The following is a 27,240-nucleotide window of genomic DNA, read 5'->3' as shown; positions in this document are numbered from 1 at the left end:
ATCCGATTCTCCTTGCTGAATACACGCCCCTCCGGGCCGGGCCCCCAGTCCACCGCCCCAGCTGGGTTTTGGAGTGGACGAACGCGGGTGGGCCGCAGGGATCCCCGAGCGGGCAGCGCCCCCTGGTGCTCCCGGCAGGGACTGCGGCGCGGGGTGGAAGTAGGGGGCTAGGAACTGCAAGAGGCGCGCGCCACACGCGCGACTGTCCCTGCCACCCAGGTCCTACCCCGTGCCTGCCCTGCCAGAGTAGCTCCTGCGCGACAGAGCGGGCGGACAACTGGGACTCTGCCCCCCTCCTACGTCTCCTGGCCCGCGGAGGCCGGGGCGGGGAGGAGCCGGGCTGGGGGCGGCCTGGCAGGAAGCAGCGCGTACCTTCCGCTGCAGGAGGAGCAGGTGGCTGCAGTGCGGGCCAGGGCCCCCAGGCTTCCTGTGTGCGCGCCCGCCCGCAACTGTTTCTCGTCCGAGCTCCTGGGGCCGCCCGGCGGCCCGGCCCGGCCCGGCCCCATGGCCCAGACCCCCGACGGCATATCGTGTGAGCTGAGAGGTGAGCGCGGGCCCTTCCCGCCTACTTGGCTCCAGAGCCGGAGCACACCCAGCGTCCGGGGAGCACCTGCAAGCGGTTCTCTCTGCTCCTCGGAAGAGCTTGGCGCCCCCCACACCCACTCCACTCCTTCCTTGCTGGCCCATAGATGAGCCCAGGCCACAGGCCTGGTACAGACCATGGGCATGCGTTGCCCTCCGCGGGAGGACCAAATCACCCAGCAGGCTGCCGTTCCACAGGCGAGATCACCAGGTTCCTGTGGCCCAAGGAGGCCGAGCTGCTGCTGAAAACCTGGCTACCAGAGCGGGAGGGTGCTGAGCGAGGTCATGTCCTGGTATGGCAGGGGGCAGAGCCTGGGAGGGCTTCTGGGGCCCCGGCAAAAAGAGCCTCTTGGCCTGCCCAGGGCGTCAGACACTCTCTCCCCCCAGGCATTGCTACGATGGAGAGCCTACCTGCTCCACACCTGCCTCCCCCTGAGGGTGAGTGCCAGGGGCTGACTGCCACCCCACCCTGCCCTCCAGCAGCTTCCTGGGTGAGGGTTGTCCCGTGGGCTCTGCCCTTCGCACAGCTCTGGGCTCCCCCGCGGGCAGGGCTGCCTCTGAGCTCCCAGCCGCACAGGGGACTGGGATCCCGGGGCGGGGTGGGGGCGGGGGGGGTGGCTAGAGCCAGGCTTCCAGCTGACTCCAGCTCTCCACAGGTGGACTGCACATTCAGCTACCTGGAGGTCCAGGCCATGGCGCTGCAGGAGACGCCCCCTCAGGTGAGACAGCTAATACCCCACCCCATGGCCTGCAGCCTGGTTTTCGCCTCCCCTTCCACCTGCGCCCGCACGTGGAGCCCAACCCAGCTGCCATCCCACCCCAGGTGACTTTTGAGCTAGAGTCCCTGCCTGAGCTGGTCCTGGAGTTTCCTGGCGTGGCTGCTCTGGAGCAGCTGGCCCAGCACATTGCCGCAGCCATCAAGAAGGTCTTCCCTCGCTCCAGCCTTGGGTGAGGCCCAACAACTACGGGGGGCCGGCAGGAAAGGAGGGCAGCACGGGAGTGCTCTGGATGACACCAGTGGGTTGCCTCCCGTCCCAGGGGCTACAAGTCCCTTGTCCCTTCTCCCTTCTGCCCCTCCCCAGGAAGCTATTCCGGAGGCCCACATCCCCCTCCATGCTGGCTCGGCTGGAGAGAAGCAGCCCCTCCGAGGACACTGCACCCAGCAGCCCCTGTGGTGAGGGCCAAGAAAAGGCCACCCAGGACTTCCAGCCTACCCCCCCCCATCCTGCAGCCCCGGACCCCTGAATTGGGGGTCTCCCAAACTGAACAGAGTCACTCCAAGCACAGCCACCACCCAGCTCGGATCTGATCTTCCTCCCTCCCTGACCTTCTGTCTCTCTCCTCCTCACCCCATTATACCCCTGGCACCTCCCCCAGGTGGCTTCTTGGAGACCTATGAGGCTCTGTGTGACTACAATGGCTTCCCTTTCCGAGAGGAGATTCAGTGGGTGAGAGTAGGGCCCTCCCCGGGGGGGCTCTGGAGATATCTGATCCCCCCGTGTGCATCGGGTCCCCTTCCCCCTGGTGACCCCAAGCCCGGTGGGAGACATCTTCTTCCCATCCAGGATGTGGACACCATCTACCATCGCCAAGGCTGCCGCCACTTCAGCCTATGCGACTTCAGCCATCTGGGCAGTCGGTCTGTGGCCTGCCAAGGGTGGGAAGGGAGGGACATTCCATGACCCACATTCCTGAGCCCCGGCCTCTCCATGGAGAGCCCTGAACTCTGCCCCTGCCCCTGCCCCCTCTCACACCCAGGGACCTGGCCTTGAGTGTGGCCGCCCTGTCCTACAACCTGTGGTTCCAGTGCCTCTCCTGCGTGGACATGAAGCTGGTGAGCGCATAGGGACAGGGAGGGGCCAAGGGTGCGGGGACCAGGGTGCAACTCACAGAGCCCCACTGTGGTTCTCAGAGCCTTGAGGTCTCAGAGCAGATTCTGCACATGATGAGTCAGTCGTCCCACCTGGAGGAGCTAGTGCTGGAGAACTGTGGCCTGAGAGGGTAAGGGGGACAGGGTAGGGCTTGGGGATAGGAGTCTGGGAGCTTGGGATGAGGAGGCTTGTGGCCTGGGGAGGAGATGGGAATCCAGGGTCAAGAGTCTCATGCCTGGGGTCTGGTCCCCAGAGACTTTGTCCGGCGACTGGCCCAGGCACTGGCAGGGCACTCAAGCTCTGCCCTCCGGGAGCTTAGCCTCACTGGGAACCTGCTGGATGACCGAGGTATGGCTGAACCTGGGGAACCGCAGGGGGCTGGTGCTGGAGGAGGTGAGAGCCACACAGCTGCCCCCATTCCCTAGGCGTGACTGCTCTCAGCCGACACCTGGAGCATCGTCCTGGAGCCCTAAGGAGACTCAGCCTAGCGCAGACAGGGTTGACACCACGAGGTAGGTGGGGTAGGCCGGGGGCAGCTTGGGGGTGGAGCTGCCCGATTGCTGAGCCACTTCGTCCTCCGCCACCAGGAATGAGGTCTCTGGGCCGGGCACTGGCTTCCAATGTGGCCTTTGACACCGCCCTGACCCACTTGGACCTTTCCGGGAACCCTGGCGCGCTGGGGGCCTCGGAGGACAATGGGGTGAGTGGTTGTCTTGGGAGGCAATGACTGGGGGCAGTGGGATGTCAGGGAGCTCTTGGTGAGGTGATCCCTGACTCCCTCCCACCCCTCTCCTCTCATCAGGGCCTCTATAGTTTCCTGAGCCGTCCTAATGTTCTGACGTTCCTGAATCTCGCGGGCACCGAAACCGCCCTGGACACTGTGAGAGGGTGGTCGGTGGGGGGATGATCTGTAGGGCTGGTGGCCGGGCCCGAGGCCGGAGGGTAGACCGGGGGCGGGGTGGGGGGTGCTCTGTCCTCCGTCCGTGTAGCCCACACCCTCCTCCCGCAGCTGTTCGCAGCGCTGGCCCGCGGCTGCTGCACCAGCCTCAGCCACCTGGACGCCTCGAGGAACGTCTTCTCCCGCACGTAAGGGGGGCGGGGCCGGGCGGGGGTGGGCGTGGGGGAGAGACTGCGGGGAGCCGCCTCCCTGCGCCCGGAAGCCCACTCCTCCCGCTCGCCCACCCCAGGAAGTCCCGCGCTGCGCCCGCCGCGCTGCAACTCTTCCTCAGCCGCGCGGGGACGCTTCGGCACCTGGGCCTGGCGGGCTGCAAGCTGCCGCCCGACGCGCTCAGGTCAGTGTCGCTGCCCACGGCTAGGTGTGCGGCCACCACCCCGGCCGGGGCCCCCCGGAGCTTCACCCCGCTCCTCTCGCCCCCCCAACTCCCGTGACCTCCCGGCATCCTGGCCCTTCCTTCTTGGTATTCGTTCGCGCCCTGGGGCCCCCTTTCCCAGCTCCCGCCACCCCCTGTAACATCCCCTCCCAGGGCCCTTTTGGAAGGCCTCGCGCTCAACACGCACACGGGCGACCTGCACCTGGACCTCAGCGCTTGTGAGGTGAGCGCCCGGCCTGGGACGTGAGCAGGCAGTGGGCCCACAGCGGAGGGGGGCTGCGAGGCGGGAGCGCGGGCCACAGGGCGCCTGAGCCTCCGCACCTGTGGCCCGTTGGTCTGAGCGTGCCGCGCCTTCCACCTTCAGCTGCGCTCAGCCGGCGCTCAGGTGATACAGGACTTAGTGTGTGACGCCGGCGCAGTGAGCTCCCTGGATCTGGCGGATAATGGTGAGGCCGCCCCGAAACCCACGATCCCACTGCCCACCCACTTCCCACCCCATCCCCACCCCCTCAGCCTCTCCTGATGCGTGACCCGAGCCACCCCTAGGCTTTGGCTCAGACATGGTGACTCTAGTGCTGGCCATCGGGAGGAGTCGGTCCCTACGACATGTGGCACTTGGAAGGAACTTCAACGTCCGGTGCAAGTGAGCCCCCATCCCACTCCCGGACCTCCCAGACAGCACCCCACCACCCACCACCTACCCAGGTCCTTCCAAACCGCGTCCCCTGCCCCACAGGGAGACCCTGGATGACGTCCTGCACCGGATTGTCCAGCTCATGCAGGATGACGACTGTGTGAGTTCTTGGGACCATGCGGGATCGTCAGGCAATGGACGGACCCCTGTGACTCCTGTTCTCTCAGACCCTGTAACCTGCCCCCCTTGCTGACCGCCAATTCCAAACCCAAATGGCGCTTTTTTTTTTTCCTTCTACCTCCAGCCCCTGCAGTCCCTGTCCGTGGCTGAGTCGCGGCTGAAGCTGGCCACTAGCGTCCTGCTCCGGGCCCTCGGCACCAATCCTAACCTGATGGCTCTGGATATCAGCGGCAACGCCATGGGGGACGCCGGTGCCAAAATGCTGGCCAAGGCACTTCGGGTCAACACAAGACTCCGGTGGGCGGGGTCAGAGGGGGAGGAGGGCGTGGCGGGGGGGCTTACAGTTTAAGGGGCGGGGCTGAATGTGGAGGGGCAAATGCTGGGGACTGGGGCGCGAGGTGAATGGACAAGGCCAGCAGGTTTGGGTGGAGCCTTGCGGAGCTCCGCCCTTGACTGAAGCCAGGCCTGGCCCAGGTCTGTGGTCTGGGACCGGAACCACACATCTGCTCTGGGCCTGCTGGACGTGGCAGAGGCCCTGGAGCAGAACCGCAGCCTAAAGGCCATGCCTCTGCCACTGAACGACGTGGCCCAGGCCCATCGCAGCCGCCCGGAACTGACCGCACGTGCAGTACATCAGGTTGGGTTCCTGTCTCCTCCCCTGCCCTGCTCTGTGCCGTGGCCCCGCCTCCTACCACTTCTCAATATCCCTTATGCCCAGATCCAAGCCTGTCTTTTGAGGAATAACCGTGCGGACCATGCCTCTTCTGACCGCACCGGCCGCCCGCAGCCACCTTGTCTAGTCTCAGACCCCTCGGAACAGGTTGGTGTCCCCTCCCTCAACCTTGAGTCGGTACAGAAGATAGGGGATGGGAAGAGATGTTGCGCCTGGAATCCTCCAGGAAGTTGAGCGTCCTTCTTGGGGCTAGCGGGCTTGAATTATGCTCTCCAGGACAAGTCCCTCTTTTTGGTAGCTCCCCCAAATAACACCCCTGGATGCCTTTTAAAAGCATTTAAGTAGACTCTCCTGTTCAAGATGGGAGGTATTTAAAAATCCTTCCTTAATTCTCCCCCCCACCCCCAGCTGATTGTAGCCCCATCTGTGACTTCCCTTTCGCAGGGCTCTCCTCTCCACCGACCTCTGCTGGGGCCCAACCCAGCAACCCCTTTCTCTGACTTCATCTTCCTCCACTACCTTGCCCTTATGAGATGTTCCTACCTATCCTTTCCCAAATCCCACTTCGTTCTCAGGCTTTAAAGCTGAGGCATCTTGACTGCTCCCTGCAGGGGCTTCACATTCTGTACACCTTCAAGTGACGTCATCACCTCCCACACTCTTCTCTCTACCCTAGACCCCATTCTCACCAGTGCTCACACTCACCAAGTGTTGTGGACAGAGGTTTGGGCCAGGTCTCTCCTGGCCACATTAGAACCCCTACAGACCTCCTTGGTCCTATCCCTGCTAACTCTCAAACACGCTGCTCCTCACTCCCACCCCAAATGTCTCCTGCTTCCCAGGTCCTTCGTCCATGGCTCCTCACTCCCATTTCTGCCCACCTCAGTCTGTCCTCTATGTGGCTAGTGAGCAGACTGAGCTTCTAAAACATAGAAAAGACTAACAGCTCCTTTTCTTCCTATTCTGGACACTTAGGAAGGATATATAAAGTCCCTAAAATGATCCAAAGGGGACACTGCTTGCCCTCCTTGAACAGATAGGGTTCCTGAGGGGTTGGCCTGAAAGTATTGGCTTCAGGAGCTCACCCACCCTGTTGGAGACTCTGGGAAGGAAGCAGTCCGTGTCTGGGAGGCTGGAGGGGGCTAGGATGGCACTGATTCTTGATGCACGCCTCCCCCACTCCCCAGGAAGTGAATGAACTGTGTCAGTCAGTGCAGGAGCATGTGGAGCTACTGGGCTGTGGGGCTGGGCCTCAGGGTGAAGCTGCTGTGCACCAGGCGGAGGATGCCATCCAAAATGCCAACTTCTCTCTCAGTGTGAGCACCCCTTCCCCACCGCTGCTGCAAGGACCCTTCCCCTCTTAATTAGGTGTCAACTTGCAGCTCCTCTTCCTTGGCCTCCAGATTCTCCCAATTCTGTATGAGGCTGGGAGCTCCCCAAGTCATCAGTGGCAGCTGCGGCAGAAGCTAGAGGGCCTCCTAGGACAGGTGGGCGAGGTCTGCCGCAAGGATATTCGGGTAAGATGGTACTCTTGCCCCAGCCCCATGTCCGTATATATATAGGCTTGACCCCTATTGCATAAGTTTGACTGTGATATCCCTTGCATCAATGTTCTGTGGGGGTTGTAGCCTCAGGCCACACTCTCCATGCTCTGGTCTTTGCCCAGGACTTCACTCAGGCCACACTGGACACAACAAGGAGCCTCTGCCCACAGATGCTACAGGGACCCAGGTGGAGGGAGCAGCTAGAGGGGGTCCTGGTGGGCTCAAGGGGCCTCCCAGAGCTGCTCCCAGAGCATCTGCTGCAAGATGCCTTCACTAGGCTCAGGTAGACTGGATGGGCCTGGGCTGGACTGGACTGAACGGGACTGGGCAGAGATAGCCCATTAATCCTTGCTCTCTGTTGCTCTCAGGGATATGCGGCTGTCAGTCACAGGGACTTTGGCAGAGAGCATTGTGGCTCAGGCTCTGGAGGGGCTGAATGCAGCCCGGGATCGGCTGGTGAGGGAGAATTGTGCGCGCGCACACACACACTGACCTGGCCACTGCCTTGCAGGGGTTCTATGATGTCTTTTGGGGTCATATAGCCCAGGGGTATTTCAGGGTTCCTTTAGGACTGATGGGACTATGGGTGAGGCCCAACTGCCCATCTTTGGGGTGCCTGGTATTATTGTAGGTGGAGAGTCTGGCTCAGCAGGCAACAGTGGCAATGCCTCTTGCCATACCAGCACTGGATGGGGGTGAGCCCAGCCCCCTTGGGCCTGGAGAATTGGAAGGTCTTTTTTTCCGTGAGGAGGTGAAGGAAAAGGAGGATGAAGAGGAGCAGAAGGTATGTGGCCCCAGAACTCTGGATCTTCCCATCTTATTATGAAGTGTGGAAGGCTGGGAGGCAGCTCGCCTGTGTCCCAGACTGAGTTTCTGCCCTCCCCACTAGGATGACAATCCTCCACAGAAATGGCCTGAGTCCAGCCAATGTCTTCCCCAGGTTCCCTCCACTCACAGTAAGTCAGGGCCTGGGGGGAAAGGGAGTTAACCAGGTTGGGCTGAAAGTTCTCCATTAGATCTGGGGACTTGGACACGTGGACACATTTATTTAGTCTTGTCCTAGGAACTCCCTGACCCTTGATTGAGCCAGCCCAGGCCCTCTGTGCAGTTCGCAGGTTGGGGTCTGCTATGGTCCGCATGAAGCAGGACCTGAGCAGACCAGGAGCCGGACACTGTCTCCATTCGCCTCCCCCTTTCTCTAACCCCAGGATGCGCATGCTTGGCGGCAGCGCAGGGCCGCGCCGCTCGGGGCCGCGCTCAGCACCACGGACAGCGGCGGGGGGGGGGGCGGGGGGCGGGCGGTGTAGCCGGGCCCCTCCCCGCGCCCTGGGCGGGTCCCCCGCCGCCCTAGCTCCGCTGCCACCACCACCTCCCCGGGTTTGCTGCTCGGTGCTCCTCTGGTGCTCTCCCCTTAGGTGCTGCTGAGGAACCGGAGCCCGAGCTGGCGGCTCCGGGGGAAGATGCAGAGCCGCAGGCGGGGCCTTCTGCGCGTGGCTCTCCGAGCCCCGCCACCCCTGGACTCCAGGCTGGCCCACTGCCTCGCATGGACCTGCCACCCGCTGGACAGCCCCTGCGCCATCCGACCCGGGCCCGGCCGCGGCCCCGGCGCCAGCACCACCACCGGCCACCGCCGGGGGGCCCCCAGGTGAGCGCCCTTCCCCCACTCTAGAGCTCGTGAAATTTGGGGTCACGGGTGGCTTTTCTGCTCCTCAGGAGTGATGGCGGCTAGGGAGGTGGATTTTAGGGGCCCGAGACCACCTGGTCGTACTGCCGTGTCTTGGTTTATTCCTGGCCACCCTCTCCCCAGGCTGTTCCCATGCAGGGTCATGAGTGTGTGGATTTCATTGGGGGTACATCTCAGTTTAGGACTGCATTTTGGGTTGGCCCTCTGCATGGATGGATGTGCGAGGGAGGGTGTCCATCTTATCCTCCCTCTCCCAGGGTTACTTTCAGTCTGATGCTGGGCCCCAGGCTGTGGGGACAAGTCCTGCCTCTACTGCAGGTCCAGTGGGTGTTTACGTGGGGAGATCTGTGTGTGCTGGGTACTGGTGGGGGCAGTGGATACAGGGCAGAAGGCAGAGTCAGCCTGAGGCCCCCCAGAGGGTCTGACGCAGCAGCAGGCGCCGCTGAGCTGCCAGCAGGCCGGGTGGGGGTGGAGGGTACTGCGGGGAACTGTTTGGAGCAGAGGGGGTGGCAAATGGGAATGTGTGACCCAGGGGGCCTGTGGGTTCTAGCCTGCTGGTTCAGGGAGTGTAGATAGTCCACGGGACAAGAACAGGTGTGGGCTGGGTGTATGTGTCCAGGGCCAACTACTGGTGAGGGGATACGTGAAACCAGCATCTCTGCCCACCAGTTGGACAAGAACGTTTGGCAGTAGCCCCTCAGGGTCACTCCAGCTCCCATGTCCTGGAGTTGCCCAGGCCAGGCTACTAGACAAGGGGTGGAAACAATTCATGGTTGTGCTCAGCCTTGACCCTATGGTGTCCCCCAGGTGCCCCCAGCCCTGCCGCAGGAAGGGAATGGGCTCAGTGCCCGCGTGGACGAGGGCGTGGAGGAATTCTTCTCCAAAAGGCTGATTCAGCAGGATCGCCTGTGAGTAAGGGGCAGTTGTAGGGGGTGGGAGAGGGTGGGCTGTTCCATGGGTCTTCCCACTCACTGCTGGCTGTTCCCACAGCTGGGTCCCTGAAGAGGACCCAGCCAACGAGGGGAGTGCCACCCCTGTTCCTCGTACACTGCGAAAGAAGCTGGGTACCCTCTTTGCCTTCAAGAAGCCTCGTTCAACACGGGGGCCACGGACTGATCTAGAGACCAGCCCTGGGGCAGCTCCCCGCACTCGGAAGACCACACTCGGAGACCTGTTGCGGCCACCAGCCCGTCCCGGCCGTGGGGAGGAACCTGGTGGGGCTGAGGGGGGCACCAGCAGCCCTGACCCTGCCCGCAGGAGCCGGCCTCGTTACACTCGGGAAAGCAAAGCCTATTCAATGATACTACTACCGGCTGAGGAGGAGGAAGAAACACTGGGTGCCAGACCTGACAAGGTAGGCCTGGGGACATGGGGCGAGGGCTCTGCAAGGCCTGAGGCAGTGGGCTCTCTCCCCATTTGGGCTTCTCGGTCCGCAGCGCCGGCCCCTGGAGCGGGGAGACACAGAGCTGGCCCCATCCTTCGAACAGCGGGTCCAAGTGATGCTGCAGAGGATCGGCGTGAGCAGAAGCAGCGGGAGTACCGAAGGCAAGAGGAAGCAAGTAAGTAGGGAGGGCCACAAGTGCAAAGTGAGGGGGCAGGTGACATGTGGCAGTCTGTGGGTGACATATGTGACCAGAAGGAGACTCATGACACACAGACGACGCTATCAGTTCTACCTCCTCCTCCTCAAAATAGTCCTCAGCTTCAGCCTTCCTTCCTTCCTGGCTTCTGCCCTGGCCCCTGCTACCTCCTCCTTGGAGCTGGGACGGTCCTTCCGCTGTAGATCGAACAGAACCCTGACCTTGTCACCTGCATTCGAAACAGCAAATCCTCCAGGGACTTCCTCTCAAGACCCTGCCCTGCCTCCTAACCCCACCCCAAGGCCTTAGCCCTGGTCACTGCTTTCATCTTGCCGTGCTCCACCCGGTGCATCTCAGGGCCTTGTCACGCATTCCTCTGTTGGGAGCTGCTTTCAGCCTCTCATCACCACCCCTGGGTTACATCAGTTTCCTCTTCACCCATCCCAGCATCTCCTGGTGGGCATTTACTGGTAGTTACAAGAATGAAGACAGAACAAGACTAGAGTGAGGGCAAGACTGAGCTTGACTTCCCTGTTTCCTACAGAGCAAGGATGGAGAGATCAAGAAGGCTGGCTCGGATGGTAAGTGGGACCCTGTGCTAGGGCAGTACAGCTTTGGTGAGGGAGTTGGCCTTAGGGAGCTAGTCTCCAAGGCACTGGCTCTCCTGGGGGGACAAGGGGAAGAGGCCAGGTTTTTCTTCCCCTCACTCCGAAGGGCTGGTGCCTGAACCCCCAGGCCTGCGTTGCAGGTGACATTATGGACAGTTCCGCAGAGGCCCCTCCCATCTCGATCAAGTCCCGCACCCACTCTGTGTCTGCTGGTAAGGGCCACGGACTGTGTTGGGGGACATGCAACGGTAGGGGGGGGTGGTTGTCAGACCACTGGTTAGGCTCATACCATTCTCCCTGCAGACCCCTCGTGCAGACCTGGTCCGGAGGGTCAAGGGCCTGAGTCTACCAGCTGGAAGACACTGGGGCAGCAGCTGAATGCAGAGCTTAGGGGCCGTGGTTGGGGCCAACAGGACGGTCCCGGCCCCCCCTCCCCTTGTCCCAGCCCCAGCCCACAAAGAGCCAGCCCCTCCCCAGACAGCCTGGGCCTCCCTGAGGACCCTTGCTTGGGCCCCAGGAATGAAGGTAAGCGGGCACCCTAGGCCCCACTCCAATACGGGGCTGGGGACCCTGACAGGAGGGAGGCAAGGGCTGGGGTCGGGATAGCTGTCCAGACCATACCCTGATATCCTGGCCTCCCCCAGATGGCCAGCTGAGGCCGAGGCCTCTCTCAGCAGGGCGACGAGCAGTGTCTGTGCATGAGGACCAGCTCCAGGCCCCTGTTGGTGAGGGGGGACACCTCTCTGCTTGAGTGCAGGAGGAGATGGGGGAGGGTAGACTCTTTGTGGCTCTGGTCCTTGGAGGGGGCCACCACTGAGGGAAGGGGTTGAGAAATCAAGGAGCCCAAAGGCTTGGAGCAAGGGGCTGCCCAACCCTTCCTCCTAGCCCTGACTCCACCTCCAGAAAGAGTGACTTCTGCCCCGGGGTGGGAGGATGCAGGGGAAGGCTTGGGAACAGGCAGCAAGCCCCTAGCAAAACTGCCCCTCCCCTGCCAAGTCTTTGTGTGTCTCAGAACGGCCCCTGCGGCTGCAGCGCTCCCCTGTCCTCAAGCGGAGACCAAAGCTTGAGGCACCTTCATCTCCCAACCTCGGTAAGAGGAGGCTAGGGCCAGCTGCGAAGGGGGGGGGCAGGACTGCTTGGTCCAGTCTTGACCCCTCCTCTCCCTTCCTCCTCCCCTTGCAGGATCTGGCCCTGGAGCCCAACCTCTGCCCCCACTGCCTCCTACAGAGCCCTCCAGCCCTGAGCCAAACCCACCCTCCCCAGCCACAGACCAAAGAGGCGGCGGCCCCAACCCCTGACCCTCTCCTGCCGCATGAGATTATTTTATTAAAAAACTCAAAGGAGCAGCGTGTGGAGCACTGTTTGTCTATCCCAGGCATGGATCTGTGTGCATACATCCTCCCCCATGCTCCCTCACACCTGGGTTAGCTCAGAATCTGGCTGTGGTTCCATCAGAAAGTGCAAGGCCCAGGCCACGAGCTGGGGAGGGAGCCTGGAAAGAAAACCATGGCTGTAGGTCAACGGGGATGGGGACTGGTGACTGAAAGCATAGGGGCAGCCCTAGGCACTCACCTGACAGCTTGGACCTGGGCACAGAGGGAGGTGCAGGGTGGCTCGTACTCATATTGGAAGGCAGAACCATCACGATGCCTCTTTGGAGGGTCCTGAAGGTGGTGTGGTATCCGGAGAGGGGCCAGTAAGGACCCCTAACCCCATCCAAGGCTACCCCCCCACCGCTACTCCCAGCTCCACCCAAGGCTTCCCCCATTTTACTATCCATGTATGCTCACCCAAACAGGGCTGGACTCCAGGGCTCCTGTGCTCGTTTTTGTCCTTGCAGAGTGCTGCCATTTCTTGGGGGGCAACCCTAGCTCCTTGAACTCCAGGCTAGGTTTCTGGGCCCTGGTCACAATGGCCTGATGTGGACTGGGTACATGGCCAAGGGGTGACAGACTTGGGGTGCAGCTCAGAAGTGGGGAACTGGGTACATGACTAGGGTGTGGGGAGCTGAGGGGCCGGGGGCCAGGGGCTGAACAGATGGCTGGTACAGCCTGGGAGCTGCCCTTCTGCACTGGGTCTGAAGCAGCCAAGGACAGGGCAGGCAGAAGGCTGATGCTGGCACCGCTCTCCTCTGAGGACATGTGGCTGGATAAAGCTGGGGTTCCTGGGAAGAAGGGGACTGACTGGGCACAGCCCTCTCAGCTCAGTGGCCCATGAGTTTAGGCAGGCCTCCAGGGACTGTGTTCATCCCCCACCTGGGTGTGCAACCTTTGCAGCAGCCTGGGAACCTGGCTGACAGCAGTGAATGCCTGTGGCCTAGCACCACCTTACCTGAGGAAGTAGGTGAGGAAGGAGAGAGGAGGGTCAGCGATAGGTCCTGCACAGCTGGGTCTGGTGGGAGCAGCTCAGGGCCTGAGGGTCAGGGGGAGCTTATTAGCACTGTGAGCACTGGGCCCCCAGGTACTCCCTCTTCCCCTCTCCAGTCCTCCTTACCCTGTGCCCTCTGCCCTGGGCCCAGAGAGCTCAGAACTCGCTGGTCATTCTCAGAGATGTGCAGCCATGAGCTGGGGACTGTGTACACAGCTTCTCCCTGTGGGGACATAAACTCTCAGCACAGCCCTTGCCCAACTCCTCACCCTGACACTCCCCAAGGGAAGCCCCAGACTGACCGTGGCCCTAAGGCGGGAGGAGGCCCAGCGGGTGAGGGGGGGTGCTGTGCAAGGGCCTGCCAGCATCAGACAGCTCTCAGCCAGGCGCACTAGCGCCCCCCGATGCTCCTGGTCCTCCTGCACCTCATCCAGAAGTTGGGACAGTGAAAGGCCTGAGGGCAGGGGACCAGAGGATGGGCCAAAACTTAGAGAGAAGGAAGGGAAGGGTGAGTAGGGAGAAGAGCTTACTAAGGAAGCAAGAGGTGATGACTGGGAGGTCACTCCGCGGAAGTTAGGGTCACTGGCCAACCCCTGTAAGTACCTGCACTGGGGGAGATGGACTCTGAAAGGTGCTCCCTATAGAAACAGAGAAGACAAGCCTGAGGAACAATCCTGAGGCCTGTCTACACACATTTACCATCCCCTGACACAGCCACACTTGACTGAAGAGCCCAATTCCATACTCACTCCAGACAGTCAAAGAGCTTTTTCTGCACATCCGGGTCCTGGTTGCTGAGAACAAAAAAAGAGAGTAGTAGGCAACGTTGTTACTAGGGGCCTGAGCCCTCCCACCCAAAAGACCTATACCAACGGCAGCCAGGTGTGGGTAGGGAGAAGCAGCTGGTGGGGGCAGGCATCACTTACCAACCAATCACCCGTTCCCGGGGCTGCTCTGTGGGCAGCAGGCTGAAGCGGTCCACCTGGAGGTAGAACTCAGCGGGCTGAAGTGAGTTCAGGAGCAGGTTTTAGGAGTTATCACGGAGTCAGGCTCATTAACCCACCCAAGCCAGCCTCACTACTCACCGCGCCGCCTTCGGCGACTTGGACGCGGACCCCACAATCCTGCAGCAGCAGCAGCCGGCCTTCTGCCCCTCGGAAGCCGAACTCCTTCTCCTCCCTGCCGCGAGCGCGACCGTCACGGCCTTAGCTCGCTCGAAAACAGCCCCGCCCGCCTGCGACCCGCGCACCTCCGGCTCAAGCCTCGCGTTCTTCCCGGAGACCCGGATTTCCCCAGGCCCCGCGCCGCGTCTCTCACCAGTCCGAGGCGTTCAGGGCCTCCCGCGTCACTAGGCACCGGACACTGTGGGTCCCGTCAGACACAAGCAGCGCGGCCGCGACTTCAGACGGGTCAGGGGCGCGGGACGGGCCGGGGGCTTCGGCCTCCTGCAGCACCTGACGGCGTCGACTGGCGTCAATCCCACCGCCCTCGGGCCCTGCCCTGGTCTCCGAGCCCTGAGAAGCGTGGGGGACTCACCTCGAGCAGCTGCCCCGCCTGCGGACTTGAGAGTGCATCTGACCCCAGGACCAGCTCTCGAATCCAAGGCCGCAGGACCAAGCTCCCCAAGCTTGCCATTCCCGCAGCTGCCCCCAGCAAAGAACCACCAGCCTGGGTTTCCCGCGGACGCCGGGGCCCCGCCTCTCGTCGGAAGAGGAAGCGTACCGTGGCTGGGCGGGACCCAAGGTCGAGGCCCCGCCCACATGCGTGCCCGCGCGTGCGCACGAGCCGTGTTGTTCGGACAGTTGCGTGCAGACTCTTGTGGGGTAGGATGGCTTGCAAACCTGCTTGGTTTTACCCGGGTGTCTCCGAGCAGCGGCCCGGCGTTTGGGCCGTTCGCTAAGACTCCCGTGACACCGGGAAGGATGGGGCCAAGGGCTGGCTCGGATGGAGAGGGAGGGATCCGGGGCTTGAGGCTGCGGCCAGGAGTGGTCAACCGAGTTGGCTCAAAGCCAGTTCAACACCGTGTGAACCCGCGGAGCTCAGCAAATACTTACGGCTCAGTTTCCTCATCTAAAACATGCAGTCATGTAACGTTGTAAGGCCAATGGAAATAATAGTACATAGACAACACTCAATAAATGTCACTTCCCTCAACCTCCCCTTGGGATTGGTCATACCCCTCCCCCAGACTCCAGAGACTTGCGCGCCGTAGCGTAATGACGTAAGAGCACACGAAGACGCCTCCGCCCCCATCTCCGTTTCCTAGGAAACGTGGACTCCGCGTTCCACTCTCTGTCGCTGCTCCCTTGACGTCATGGTCCGGATGGGAGGGCGGGGCGAGTGCTACCGCCAGGGGCGGGGCAGCACGAGCCGGCCTGCCGGGGCTGTGCACCTGCGCCTCGGCGGGCCGCCTGGGGCACCGTCCCCGGCCCGCCCGGCCTCACCATGGCCAGGCCGCAGAGGACTCCGGCGCGCAGTCCCGACAACATCGTCGAGGTGAAGAGCAAAGTAAGGGCCCCTCTGGCCCCGGCTCCGGCCTCGGCCCTAGGCGCTTCCAATTCCCTTATTCTCCCCTTTCCTAGCTTCTTAGTCCCCACCACCTTTTTTTCTCGCCTCCATCATTCATGTCCCATTCTCCGGCCTTTTCTCTCGCTTTCCTCCATCCATCCTCCTTCCACTGCCGGCCTCTAGAGTCCCTCTGTGGCCTTGGTACCTGGAGGGAGGGGAGAAGACCTTGGACAGCGTCCCTTGTACTGGAGCTGCAGCCTGCTGCAGCCGTAACAACAGCCTTTTCTGACCTCTAACACCCTCGGACCTGTGGTGGGAAAGGGCACGGGCTCTGTCCTGACCCCTCCTCTCGCCCACCCCCTGCCTCCAGTTTGATGCTGAGTTCCGACGCTTCGCGCTGCCCCGCGCATCGGTGAGTGGCTTCCAAGAGTTTTCGCGGTTGCTGCGTGCAGTGCACCAGATCCCGGGCCTGGACGTTCTGCTTGGCTATACAGATGCTCACGGCGACCTACTGCCCCTCACCAACGACGACAGCCTGCACCGGGCCCTGGCCAGCGGGCCCCCACCGCTGCGCCTGCTAGTACAGAAGCGGGGTGAGGAGGATGGGGTACAGTGGGCAGCCTCTGTGGGGTAGGACTACAGGGCAGGTCTACAAGGGTTAGCCCATGCCCAGGGCGTCCAGGCTTCACCCTCTGCAGTCCCTGCCCTTGGCCTGACCTCCAAGTGGTAGGAAATAGCTACAGTGCCCCCTTCCCCAGGCCTGGGCCTGAGGGAAAAGGGCCCACGTGGGAGAGCAGGGTCTCTGATCTCAGCATCCCCCTTCTCCTGCAGCAGAAGCTGACTCCAGTGGCCTGGCCTTTGCCTCCAACTCTCTGCAGCGGCGCAAGAAAGGGCTTCTACTTCGGCCAGTGGCACCCCTGCGCACCCGGCCACCCCTACTAATCAGCCTGCCCCAAGATTTCCGCCAGGTTTCTTCAGTCATAGATGTGGACCTACTGCCTGAGACCCACCGACGGGTACGCCTGCACAAGCATGGCTCCGACCGCCCCCTGGGTTTCTACATCCGAGATGGCATGAGTGTACGTGTAGCTCCCCAGGGCCTGGAACGGGTTCCAGGCATCTTCATCTCCCGCCTGGTACGAGGGGGCCTGGCTGAGAGTACAGGGCTGCTGGCAGTCAGTGACGAGATCCTCGAGGTCAATGGTATTGAGGTGGCTGGGAAGACCTTGGACCAAGTGACGGACATGATGGTCGCCAACAGCCACAACCTCATTGTCACTGTCAAGCCAGCCAATCAGCGCAATAATGTGGTGCGTGGGGCATCTGGGCGTCTGTCAGGGCCTCCCTCTGCTGGGCCTGGGCCTACTGAGGCTGACAGCGACGATGACAGCAGTGATCTGGTCATTGAGAACCGCCAGCCTCCCTGTTCCAATGGGCTGTCTAAGGGGCCTCCATGCTGGGACCTGCGCCAGGGCCATCTACTTCCTGGTGCCCGAAGCTCTCTGCCCTCCCTGGATGATCAGGAGCGGGCCAGCTCTGGATGGGGGAGTAGCATGCGAGGAGATGGTAGTGGCTTTAGCCTCTGACAGGCAAGGACGCAGCCCCTTGCCACTCCAGGCTGCTGGGACATGGCAGGGACCTCCCCAGTGGGGGTTTTAAGCTTGCTCACAGGGCCCTCTCAGTCTGGGGAACATTAAAGGTTTTCTACAAATGCAGTCATGGTCTTTCTGTGTCCCAGCCTTAATGTCCTCCTTGGTCTCACAATTTTGCCTTCTGCCCTGGATACGAGGCAGGAGTGGTAAGGACAACAGAGAGACCTTCCTGCACTCAAGCAGCAGGAGGGACACCAGACTTGGCATTTCTAGGGTAAGAAAAAGCTCTTATGTAAACAAATCTCACTGTGTACAAAAGGTTTAATTTTGACTAAGGGGTTAAGAGGCTGGGCTGCCCTTCTACAGCCACCAGTGGCTGGGAAGAGTGCTCTGGGGAAACTGCCCACCCCACTGCTCCTGTCTTCAGACTCCGTTCTATGATGGGGCCTCATCCTGCCCTTTGCAACCATGTGGCGATTCTCAGTGAGGACCCCCATAACTACCCCCATAAAAGGGCTCAGGCATCCATCTTCACAAAGACCTTGGGGCGGGAAAAGATCCTGATGGCTTCCTCTACTTGCACCAGCTTCCGGTCCAGCTCAGCACGGTGGCCCTGGGCCCTGAGTGAATCTGCCCCAGCAGGCAGCAGGACCAGCTCACGTAGCAACTGGCTCTGGCCTACAAGGGGCCCAGGAACAGTGAGTGCCAGGCAGGGCTGCATGGTCCCCACTGGGTTCCCCATCCACTACCCCCCAACCCCTTGCCCATGAACTCACTCTGGAGCAGATTGCTCAGTGTCTCCAGCCTCTGGTTCTCAGGCATGCGAGTGTGGCCAGGGGGCATGGCAGGGTCCGGCTGGCTCTGCTGGCGGGCCTCAGCCTCCCGCCGCCACAGATCCCTGCGTTCCAATAAGCTGCAGACGCACAGGCTCAGAGTTGGTGGTCCTAGGGCAGAGGTTGCCTCCCACCCTCCAGAGGCACCCTTCACCCTAGATGTTGGGCAGTGGGACCTACTAATGGGGCATGTGGCCCTTCTGCGTGGCATCATAGTGCGCTTGGGCTTGCCGCTGCTGCTCCAGCACTCGAGCCAGGACCTGCAGTGAGCGGGAGTGCCTCCGGGGGGCCCTCTTGGCAGTGCGGGCATTGTAGCTGATGAAGTCCACACCCAGGCCTGGTCCCTGCAGGACACGGCAAGCACGATGGGGTAGACAGCACCGTGATGTGCTCCTGAACCCCTCATGATCTCTGCCCCCCCAGCCCCCACCCATCCTCTCACCTTAGCACTGGGGCCTGGTGGGGTTAGCTGAGGGCTGGGGACACGGGGTGGCGGGAGCCCAGGGCCGCAGCGGGAGTGTGCCCGCAGGAAGTGGGCAGGCTCTGTTCTAGAGGCAGGGCTGGGCTCCTGGAGGGCAGGGCACAGCAGAGGAATCAGTCAAGCTGAAGTCAGGGTCTTAAGCCAGCCATAGAGTGAGCTTCTGTTCCTTCTGCCTGTGAGGATACTTCTCTATCTCCAGCCCTATGGGCCTCTTCCCTCTTGAAGGAACACTTCTATCCATGAGCATTTAAATATGTGGGTCTCTCACATCTTTAGGAGAACAACAAACCACCCCTCCTTCTCACATTTTAAGGAAAACAACAAACCAGTCCTAGCTCTGGCTACCATTCCCTTTTTCTCTCCTTCCTGGCCAAGCTTCCTGGCTCTGACCCCACCAAGGTCACTCATAGCTGGCCTCCAAGCCCTCAAATCCAGGGTCACTTCCCTGGTCTCACTGTCATCAGCCTAATCCTCAATAACTCCTGGGTCTCACTCTTCAGATCCAGACCTGACTCTCCATCTGTTTCCTGGACACACTCCCAACCCCCTGGGAGTCCCACAAATGCTTCAGTTTCAACAAATTTGCATATGACCTTATTGTCTTTTCTCTCAATCCTGCTCCTCCTTCTGAGGACTCTGGATAGTGATATGGTACTACTATCTACTGAAGAATCCCACCACAGTACCCCTGCCCTTCTCACTGCCCTTAGAAATAAAGGTTGAGGGGCGCCTGGGTGGCTCAGTCGTTAAGTGTCCGCCTTCGGCTCAGGTCATGATCTCAGGGTCCTGGGATCGAGCCCCACACCGGGCTCCCTGCTCGGCGGGAAGCCTGCTTCTCCTCTGCCTCTTGCCCCCCGCCCCACCCGCCCCGCTCATGCTCTCTCTCTCTCGTACTCTCTCTCAAATAAATAAAATCTTGAAAGAAAGAAAAGAAAGAAAGAAAGAAAGAAAGAAAGAAAGAAAGAAAGAAAGAAAGAAAGAAAGAAAGAAAGAAAGAAAGGCTGAAAAGTGGGTTATGTGATCCTTTATGATGTAGGTCCAGCTGACTTCTTAGCCTGGCATCATGCTCTTCTCCACTGTACACAACATCCCACTGCACACACTCCCTCTGGTCTTAGGACTTCTGTGAGGTTCCATCTCAGTAGAATGTTCTCTTCCATTCTCCCCTTGCCTAATTCCTACTTGCCCCTCAGGATCACCCAGCCATCGCCACTTCTGAGGAAACCCCAGCCCGACTCTGCGCAAATCAGCTATTTCTTAGCCCCTGTTACCCTAGTCGCCTGTGATTTTCATCCCTCCCCATAACTCGGATCTCAGTATAACTGCCTATCAGTCAACAAGATGAACAATGCTTCTGGCTCTCCAAGGTAGGTACCTGCAGCTGGGCCTTGACCCGGGACTCCACTTTGTCATATTTGGGCGAGCGCCACAGAGCCTTCAGGGGCCTGGGCTGGCTCTGCTCCCGACTGCGCTCCTGCTCACGGAAGCGCCTCTGGATCTCCCTGATCCGCTTCAGGTTCTCCTTCTCATGGTCTTTACGGTCCTTCCCTGGAAAAAGATGTTGCCAGACTCTACCCTACATATAGCCCAGGAGATCCAACTCCCAGTTGGAGTTCACACACTGGGCCCACACCCGCCCTCCTACAGAAAGGTCTCCCTGACCTCTCCATCTAAGACAGTATACACATCACTACATTCCCTTCCTGACATAGTAATTATCTTCTTCTGTCCTTGATTATTCTCTACATTTTTATTGTGAATTACACCAATAATCATCTTGTATATTATATCCATCTCTTCACTTGTTTACTGTTTTTCTAGCACCTACAGAGCGGGCACGCAGGAGGCACTCAACACACAATGTTTCGCTGATGCGTGAATTCATTAAGCTGAACTAGGGTTCCTGGGAACGACTTCATTCAGTCCTCTCCCGTGAGGAAGTAAGTGCATTTCCCCCTCCTTCTATAGTTGGGGAAAATGACACTCAGGGAGGCAAAGCCTGAACCCAGATCTGGGAAGGAGAAGCAACGGTTTTGATCTCAGCGTTCGACCTCATACTGGCCTCATTGCCCCTTCTGTCTGAACTTACTCTTGGGAGAGGCCCCAGGGCCTAGGGAGATGCCCCCGAGTTGCAGCAGCACTCCCCCGACGCCACGCCGGCCAAGCTCCAGGATCTCTCTGGCTCCGGGACCTACGGGGGGGCCACGCGGAGGGGTGGCGTCCAAATCGAGGTCCGAAGTCAGCAGGTCCAGCTTCAGCGCGTTTCCCTCAAGGCGTCCTTGGGCTGACAAGCCAGACGGGGAGCTCAGTGCGGAGCTCAGTGGTGGAGCGGAGCCAGAGCCTCGCCCCGCCGCGCCGCACCCCTCCAACTCACCCGAGGCCGGCCGCCGGTAGTAGTCAGGGCAGAGCGTAGGGTCTGGAGGGATGGGCCCCGAGATGCGGGATGGGCCCTCGCACATGCCGCTGTCGCTGCCCTGCAACGGTGCACAGAGGCCCCTTTCTCAGCCCAGTGCCTCCTCCCCGGTCCTGGGCCCGGACCCTGACCCCAGCGGCGCCCTCCATTCCCGGTCCCCGCCGCGCAGCCAGACCCCGCCAGCGCTCGCCGCCTCCGCTCCTAACCCACTTTCCTGCCCAGTTCGCGACCCCTTCCTCGCAACACTCGGGCAAGGAACTCACCGGAGCAGTTTTGCCGCCCGCTGCTACAACCCCACGGGCTTGCTGTTGCCAGGCAACAGTAGTTTCCGTCCCCGAGGTCAGGGGCCAAGGCCCCCTGGCGCAAAGCCTTCTGGGGCTTGTAGTTCCACCTGAGGGTGGAGCGGAGCCACCGTCAGGTTCCCCTCCCAGCCGCCTGCCCTCGCCGGCGGGTCTTTCGGGTCAGCGCCAGGTCCGCAAGTCCGGCCTCTCTCCCTCCTCCCCGCAAGCCACCTCCGAGGAAGCGCTGACCCCGCGCAGCCATGGCCTCAGCCGGGGGCGAGAGACGGCCAGGGGCCCAGGAGAGGACCGCTGCGGGGCCGGCACAGCTCGCGGAGTCGTCCGGTGGCCACGCTCAGAGCTCTGAGGTGACCGTCAGGCTGTGTAGTCTTCAAACACTTGTCCCGGGCACTCTAAGAGGCCAAACTCTGTGCGACGCCCCCCTAACTGCCAGGACAAGCTCCACGGCAGGGAGGGGCACGGGCTGGTGCCCTTCATCTGCATTTGGTGTTTGTCAGGTGTCTCATGACTGATGCCCTGTATCTTTTGCCTGGTGACCAGTTACCTATGTGTCCCTCTAGTCTCCGGTGATGGCAGACCCGTGCCTGGCGCCAGCCTATGAGGCCTGCCGGAGCCTGGGTGAAGACAAGTGCCCAACAGGACCAGTCTCAGAGCCAGGGCTCCAGGAGGAACAACTCAAGCTGGAGGAAGAGAGGCTCAAGCTAGAGGTGGATTCACTAGAGGAGAGAGGCCCCAGGCCTATGGCCTCCATTGTGAGGACCAGTCATGGTCCGAAGAGGAAGCCTGTCAAGTGAGGGAGCTTTCAGAGGGAAGGAGCTGCAGGGCTGGCGGAGGGGGTTGGCTGGGCTCACACTCCTACAGAGTGCATCCTTGTCCCCTGCCACCACCATCACTCCTCACTCCCTCTGTTCCTGAAGAGCCCTGGCATTGGCAGCGGGGGTGGGGGGGACGGGGTGGGGGGCGGGGGGTTGGGCATCCAGATGAGGAGTCTCAAGGCCTTGTAGGGTACTGAGCTCACATGAGCTCTAGTCCCCTGTCCAGCCCAGAGCCTCACTGACCAGGAAGGGAGAATCTGGGCCCCAGGTGATAGACAGGCAGGGCTATTCCCTATGGTCAGGGCACAGGAGCCAAAGCTGGAGGCTGGCTCCTTAGGCCTCCTGTCCCCCAGCCTCCCAGGGCCTAGCCACCAAGCCCATCCTAGGGCTGAAGCAGAGATGCTACAGGGGCTGCCACTGCAGAAGGAGGAGTCAGAGAGTAGCCAGAGTGAGCCCTTCCCATCTGCCAAACAGCACAAAAAAGCCAAGAAGCGCAAGAGTCTGGGGGCTCCAGTGCTCCCAGCTCTGGCCAGCACAGTGTCTGCCCCTTCAGAGACCTTGGGGCTAGAGCGTGAGTGGCAGCCCCTGGGCCTTCCCTTTTCCTCCTGCCTGATGGAACCCTGACATGGCACAGCGTGGGTGTTCCAGCTCCTGCCCTGCCCCGGGTCTTTGCAGGGAAGGCCCAGCGCCTGCGGCCCCTGTACCAGTACATCAACTACTGCAATCCTGAGCTGAATGAGGCAGGGGAGGGGGACAGGGAGGCTGAGGCAGAGACGGAGCCTGAGTTGGAGCTGGCCCTGGTCCCCGAGGAGGCCGGTGTGGAGCAACTGCAGGCCTTGCTGCCCGTGCCAGGTGAGCTGGCCTCGGGCCTCTCTCAGCCCTGCCCCAGTACATTTGTGTCCTCCACCCATGCTCTGGTTCCCCTGGGAGAGGAGGTGGGAGAGGAGCCTGGGTGTTTGCCCAGGCTGGGGGGCAGCGGCTGCCTCAAGGCTGAGGTGGATAAGTCCGCCCAGGTGGACATCGACAAGATGCTGAGTGTTTGCGCAGCCCCACTTGTACCTCCGCTCTCTCCTCAGTACAAGTGACTTTCCTGCCCCCCCCCCACTGGTGGCTCCCCTTCTCCCAAGTCTGAACCAGAGCAGCAGCCTAGGCCTTGGGGTGCAGGGGAAAATTTGGCCCCTCTCCCTACTTGGGACCTTGGACTTGCTGAAAATAAACATTTTTCCTTTTCTCAGACTTGGTGATTTTGCAAATAAGATGGCTGAAGAGAGGCTGGGAAGGTGGGTGCAGGGTTTGAAGCTTGACTGGTCATCCGGATCACCCAAGAACTTGACAAAAGTACACGTTCTTGGGCACGACCCCAGACCTAACCAAATCAGAATCTGCAGGGCTGAGGCCTAGTTTTGTGCATTTAAAGGCTCCTCAGATGAACCTGAAGGTCAGACAGGATAACAGTGTGGATGCAGAGGGAGGTGATAAGGAGAAACTTGGGGCAGAGAAAGGAAAGGGATGGCCAGGTCACGGGAAGCAGCTGCTTGGTTTTGCTCCCTGTCTCCCAGGGAAGCCGCCTGCATTTGGTCTGACCTCGAGGGTCCAACTCTTAGGATCTCCCATTGAGGTGTCAGTTCATTTGCCTGCCCCAAGAATGGCGTCTTTGGAATGCTTTCCACTTACTGGAGACCACAGCTGGACCAGACTTTGCCTCCAAGGTGGCCCTGCTAACAGAGGCATCCGTGCCTTTCTCCTGGCAGCCAGGGCGTGGTGGTGGGTGTGAGTGTTCTCCCTGGAGCTTTGCAGCCAAGTCACTGGATAACTGCTGCTTAAGAGGCAGCCAGTGCTGGCCATTTTGGAAACCCTCATATCCTGCTGCCTCCTGGTCCTCCTGCATGTCCCTCATATACCTTAAACATAGGGATCTCCAGATTAAATTAATAACTTCTCCCTCCAATCTGCTTTTCTTCCTGTGTCCCATCAACACAATGGTTCAAGCCAAAATCCTGGGTGTCACCCCAGACCCCATCCTGTTCTTTGCTCGTTCTTTACTCCTACAAGCTAATCAGGCATCAAGGCTGGTTGCATGTACCCTCTAGGCTGAGAGCCTCTCAGATCCCAGGGTTCACACCCCTGCCCTGGGCTCCCTGCTCAGCGGGGAGTCTCCTTCTCCCTCTCCCTCTGCCCCTCACCCCTCGTGCTTTCTCGCTCTGCTCTCTCTCAAATAAATAAAATCCTAAAAAAAAAAATTAACTGAGCTCGACTGCCTCACTTTATGGCTGAGAAAGCAGAGGCCTTGAGTGAAATGGCTTCACATAAAATCACACCCTGGGCACCAGGGAGACACTGCCCTTTCCTGAACCCTGCAGATCTGGACCTGAGGACTCTGGCTAAGGCCTGACCCAAGAAGGCCGAGCATCTGCTTTCTGTATGGTCTCCTGGGCTGGAGGTGTGAGCCAGGCCAGCACTGACAAGGAAGCTCTGTTCCTCTCTTCCAACAGGTGACGTAGGAAATAGTAATCACCAAAGAAAGAACTGATCTACATTTGCAGGTCTCTTTCCTGACAGGTTTATCTAAGCAGGGTGGGTGAGAGTAGCCACAGAAAGGAACAAGTCACTACTATTGTTCCTAAAGGCTCACTCTAGGGGTGCCTGGGTGGCTCAGTCGGTTAAGTGTCTGCCTTCGGCTCAGGTTATGATTCCAGGGTCCTAGGATTGAGCCCCGCATCGGGCTACCTGCTAGCAGGGAGTCTGCCTCTCCCTCAGCTCATGCTCTCTCTCAAAAAAATTCTTAATAAATAAATAAGTAAATAAATAAAAGCTCACTCTAAGGGGGAAATGCTGGGTGTAATGCAAGGAGACAGGTGCCACTGAAGAGCAGAGGACCAAGGCGGCAGGACCTCAGTGGGGGAAAGAGCTGCCATTTTACCCAGGGAAGCAGGGAAGAGGCATCCCTCCAACTGACTCCTGGAGAGTTGGGTGGCCTTCCAAGCAGAGGATACGCCAGGGAAAAGCCTTGTTTATGTGAAAGACATCAGCCCCATGCAGGAGGGTCATTTAGCATGGCTGAAGTGGAGGCATGGCCACCAAGACAGCAGGGTGGGCAGTTCTGGGAGTGATGAGAAGGGGTGTAGGCAAGCGGGATCTTGGCCTGGCATTCTGGAGAGGTCACTTGAGCAAGAGTGAGAAGGGCAAAAGGAGGGAGATTGGGGACAGGGAGGTAAGGAGACTGCTGGGCTGATTGCTGATTGTCTGGGTGAGTATGAGGCCTACATTTGGTTGGGGGTGAGAAATAAGCAATAGGTATTTTAGAAGTTCTTTTCAGTGGCTTGGAAAAACTTAATCTACTCTGACCCAAGGAAGATCCTGAGATTTAGGAAACTGGTCCTGGGAGGTGATGCTGCCTTCCTCCAGGAGGGGGCGCTGCAGGACAAGTCTGGAACCGCATGCAGGCACAGTCACCCCTGAGGACCAGAACCCTGCTGGCTTCCTTGGCCACAGGCATCTGGGCTACTTCAAGGTGCATCTCCTCCCTGGGACCAACCCAAGAAATATATGATGGTAAAGATGTCTGAGGGATGGCCATGGACGTAAGCTCTGGGGAGTACCAACAGAGGACCCCAGGGTCCTCACAGAAGTAGCTCTGCACCAAGCCCACTGCCACCTGCCCTAGGACTTCTGGGAACCTGTCTTTGTAAACAAGGGGTTTGCTGTAGAGCCCCATGAAACTTCATAAGTGCCACTGTGGGTCAGTAACCTGGCTCTTTCTTAAGTAGGAGCACCTGAGTCATGTATGATGGACACTTGGGCTTTCTTAGTAAATCCCCCAATTTAGGAAGGATCCCATCATCCTCATAACACAGAGGGACTGACCTGGAGCTGATCTGATCATCCCAGGAGGAAGAGAGCAGCCTCTTTCTTTCTTTTCTTCCTTCTTCTTTTTTTTTTTTTTTTTAAAGTAGGCTCCTCACCCAGCATGCGGGGCTTAGAACTCACAACTCCCAAGATCAAGACCTGAGCTGAGATCAAGTGTCTGATGCTCAACTGACTGAGCCACCAAGGTGCCCCAAGCAGCCTCTTTTTAAACTCTACCAGCATCCTGCCTTGCAGGTTCTCTCTGCAGTCCACCTCCTAGATAAGGCCTTGCTGAGATTCCTGCTGCAGAGAGAAGCAGTAACCTGGATGGGGGCCTGAGTGGGGAGGGGCAGTGCCTGGGCACTCAGTCTCTGAGATCTGCAAGTGCTGGGGAAAGAGTAGTTCAGGGTCAGGCTCTGTAGATGGATGACCCTGACCAGGCTCCTTCCTGGCTCCATCACTTATAACTTATAGGAGGCAAGTAACTTTGCCCCGCCTCTCCCTCACTTTTCTGATCTGAATAATGAGAATATTAATATTGGTACCCCATAGAGCGGTTTGGATATTATATGAAATAACATGCATGAAGTGTATTCCCGGAGTGGGGGGGCAGCATGCAAGAAGCACATTCCCCAACACTAGCCACTGCTATTTTCTCACAAGGACAAGGTTTCAACCAGGGCAACACACAGGAAAATTGACCTGGTGACTTCTAGAAAGGGTGCCAAGAGGAAGAGGGAGACTTCCCTGAGCCTTTCTTTCTCTGACAAGGAGCCCAGGGCAAGGAAGAGAGAGGGAGGTTTAGAGAAGGGAAGAGGAGTTGGGTCTAGGCCTAATCTGGGGAGGCTGGCAAAGGAAACAAAGGGGTGTGTGTCCTTTTCCCCCACCCACCTCACTTCTGACATGGTTAAAAGGCGGTCCCAGTATAGAACAGTGAATAAAAGCAAGGCTGGTGACCGGCTGCCTGGGGCAGGCAGCGCTGGGCTGCACCCAATCCATAGGGCAACATGTGGAGCCTTCCTCTAGTTCATTCCATCCAGGTTCCCTGAGACCACTCCTCACTTCCCCTCTCCCAGGGCTCCCCAGAGCCAAATCCATGGTTGCAAGAACAGAACTTTTCCTGACCTCCGGCCCAGGAAGGCCCCAAGCTCTCCCCATCTCCCTGAGACAGCAGGCATGACAGGCACAAATCAGGAAGTCTCGAGTCCTGTTGTCTGAGAAACGACTTTTTCTTGGACAGCTCCTGGGATTCAGTCGCAAGGGGATAAGCCCACTAGACCGTGATGGATCCAAAGCAGGCCAGAGCTGCTGTGAAGCCACAAGGAAAGAGAAAAATATAAACAATCTACAACAATAAACAAGCCTTTCATTATTAAAGAAACCCAATTTACCAAACAAA

General features: G+C 59.8%; 5 protein-coding genes across 11 annotated transcripts; 3 read left to right on the top strand and 2 right to left on the bottom strand.

The window, feature by feature from the left end:
- The first annotated feature begins 444 nt into the window (after nucleotides 1-444).
- Nucleotides 445-12,026, top strand: CARMIL2 (capping protein regulator and myosin 1 linker 2). 4 transcript variants are annotated; one of them, XM_035024964.1, is made up of 38 exons: nucleotides 445-875; nucleotides 970-1,020; nucleotides 1,239-1,301; nucleotides 1,406-1,530; nucleotides 1,665-1,756; nucleotides 1,960-2,030; nucleotides 2,148-2,221; nucleotides 2,341-2,416; nucleotides 2,495-2,583; nucleotides 2,707-2,801; nucleotides 2,879-2,965; nucleotides 3,041-3,153; nucleotides 3,256-3,333; nucleotides 3,463-3,539; nucleotides 3,641-3,745; nucleotides 3,938-4,007; nucleotides 4,149-4,230; nucleotides 4,331-4,427; nucleotides 4,521-4,578; nucleotides 4,723-4,895; nucleotides 5,073-5,235; nucleotides 5,317-5,418; nucleotides 6,459-6,587; nucleotides 6,675-6,788; nucleotides 6,938-7,098; nucleotides 7,184-7,271; nucleotides 7,447-7,599; nucleotides 7,705-7,771; nucleotides 8,231-8,460; nucleotides 9,307-9,407; nucleotides 9,490-9,853; nucleotides 9,936-10,058; nucleotides 10,624-10,660; nucleotides 10,828-10,899; nucleotides 10,991-11,212; nucleotides 11,332-11,412; nucleotides 11,700-11,777; nucleotides 11,870-12,026. In XM_035024964.1, exons 1-38 carry the CDS (start codon nucleotides 690-692, stop codon nucleotides 11,983-11,985), a joined length of 4,263 nt encoding a protein of 1,420 aa, XP_034880855.1. In that variant the 5' UTR covers nucleotides 445-689; the 3' UTR covers nucleotides 11,986-12,026. The 4 variants fall into 4 exon arrangements, with proteins under 4 accessions (XP_034880855.1, XP_034880854.1, XP_034880852.1 ...); XM_035024963.1 differs by having other exon boundaries at nucleotides 445-1,301; XM_035024961.1 differs by having other exon boundaries at nucleotides 445-1,301; nucleotides 2,879-3,153.
- Nucleotides 11,994-15,939, bottom strand: ACD (ACD shelterin complex subunit and telomerase recruitment factor). The gene is made up of 12 exons (XM_035024966.1): nucleotides 14,591-15,939; nucleotides 14,372-14,508; nucleotides 14,140-14,233; nucleotides 13,981-14,057; nucleotides 13,804-13,848; nucleotides 13,658-13,692; nucleotides 13,357-13,508; nucleotides 13,181-13,277; nucleotides 13,019-13,099; nucleotides 12,478-12,851; nucleotides 12,260-12,351; nucleotides 11,994-12,179 (listed from the first exon to the last, which is right to left on the bottom strand). Exons 1-12 carry the CDS (start codon nucleotides 14,687-14,689, stop codon nucleotides 12,101-12,103), a joined length of 1,362 nt encoding a protein of 453 aa, XP_034880857.1. The 5' UTR covers nucleotides 14,690-15,939; the 3' UTR covers nucleotides 11,994-12,100.
- Nucleotides 15,467-17,359, top strand: PARD6A (par-6 family cell polarity regulator alpha). 3 transcript variants are annotated; one of them, XM_035024970.1, is made up of 3 exons: nucleotides 15,467-15,562; nucleotides 15,933-16,155; nucleotides 16,397-17,359. In XM_035024970.1, the coding sequence occupies exons 1-3, from the start codon at nucleotides 15,500-15,502 to the stop codon at nucleotides 17,146-17,148; spliced, it is 1,038 nt and encodes a 345-aa protein (XP_034880861.1). In that variant the 5' UTR covers nucleotides 15,467-15,499; the 3' UTR covers nucleotides 17,149-17,359. The 3 variants fall into 3 exon arrangements, with proteins under 3 accessions (XP_034880861.1, XP_034880860.1, XP_034880863.1); XM_035024969.1 differs by having other exon boundaries at nucleotides 16,394-17,359; XM_035024972.1 differs by having other exon boundaries at nucleotides 15,470-15,550; nucleotides 16,394-17,359.
- A 98-nt stretch (nucleotides 17,360-17,457) lies between these two features.
- ENKD1 (enkurin domain containing 1) lies at nucleotides 17,458-27,227 on the bottom strand. Of its 2 annotated transcripts, none has more exons than XM_035024967.1 (8): nucleotides 26,967-27,227; nucleotides 20,843-20,942; nucleotides 20,558-20,752; nucleotides 19,844-20,016; nucleotides 18,430-18,555; nucleotides 18,168-18,331; nucleotides 17,931-18,067; nucleotides 17,458-17,832 (listed from the first exon to the last, which is right to left on the bottom strand). In XM_035024967.1, the coding sequence occupies exons 1-8, from the start codon at nucleotides 26,997-26,999 to the stop codon at nucleotides 17,672-17,674; spliced, it is 1,089 nt and encodes a 362-aa protein (XP_034880858.1). In that variant the 5' UTR covers nucleotides 27,000-27,227; the 3' UTR covers nucleotides 17,458-17,671. The 2 variants fall into 2 exon arrangements, with proteins under 2 accessions (XP_034880858.1, XP_034880859.1); XM_035024968.1 differs by lacking the exon at nucleotides 26,967-27,227 and adding an exon at nucleotides 21,145-21,228.
- Nucleotides 21,423-23,986, top strand: CUNH16orf86 (chromosome unknown C16orf86 homolog). The gene is made up of 4 exons (XM_035024973.1): nucleotides 21,423-21,527; nucleotides 21,741-21,965; nucleotides 22,320-22,566; nucleotides 22,671-23,986. Exons 1-4 carry the CDS (start codon nucleotides 21,423-21,425, stop codon nucleotides 23,078-23,080), a joined length of 987 nt encoding a protein of 328 aa, XP_034880864.1. The 3' UTR covers nucleotides 23,081-23,986.
- Nucleotides 27,228-27,240: the final 13 nt, after the last annotated feature.

The sequence above is a fragment of the Mirounga leonina genome, unplaced genomic scaffold (assembly GCF_011800145.1).
Source record: "Mirounga leonina isolate KUSES-001 unplaced genomic scaffold, KU_Mleo_1.0 Mir_180, whole genome shotgun sequence".
NCBI classification, from domain to species: domain Eukaryota; kingdom Metazoa; phylum Chordata; class Mammalia; order Carnivora; family Phocidae; genus Mirounga; species Mirounga leonina.
Note: the sequence above shows the minus strand (reverse complement) of the source record. Positions and strands in the feature narration are given on the sequence as shown.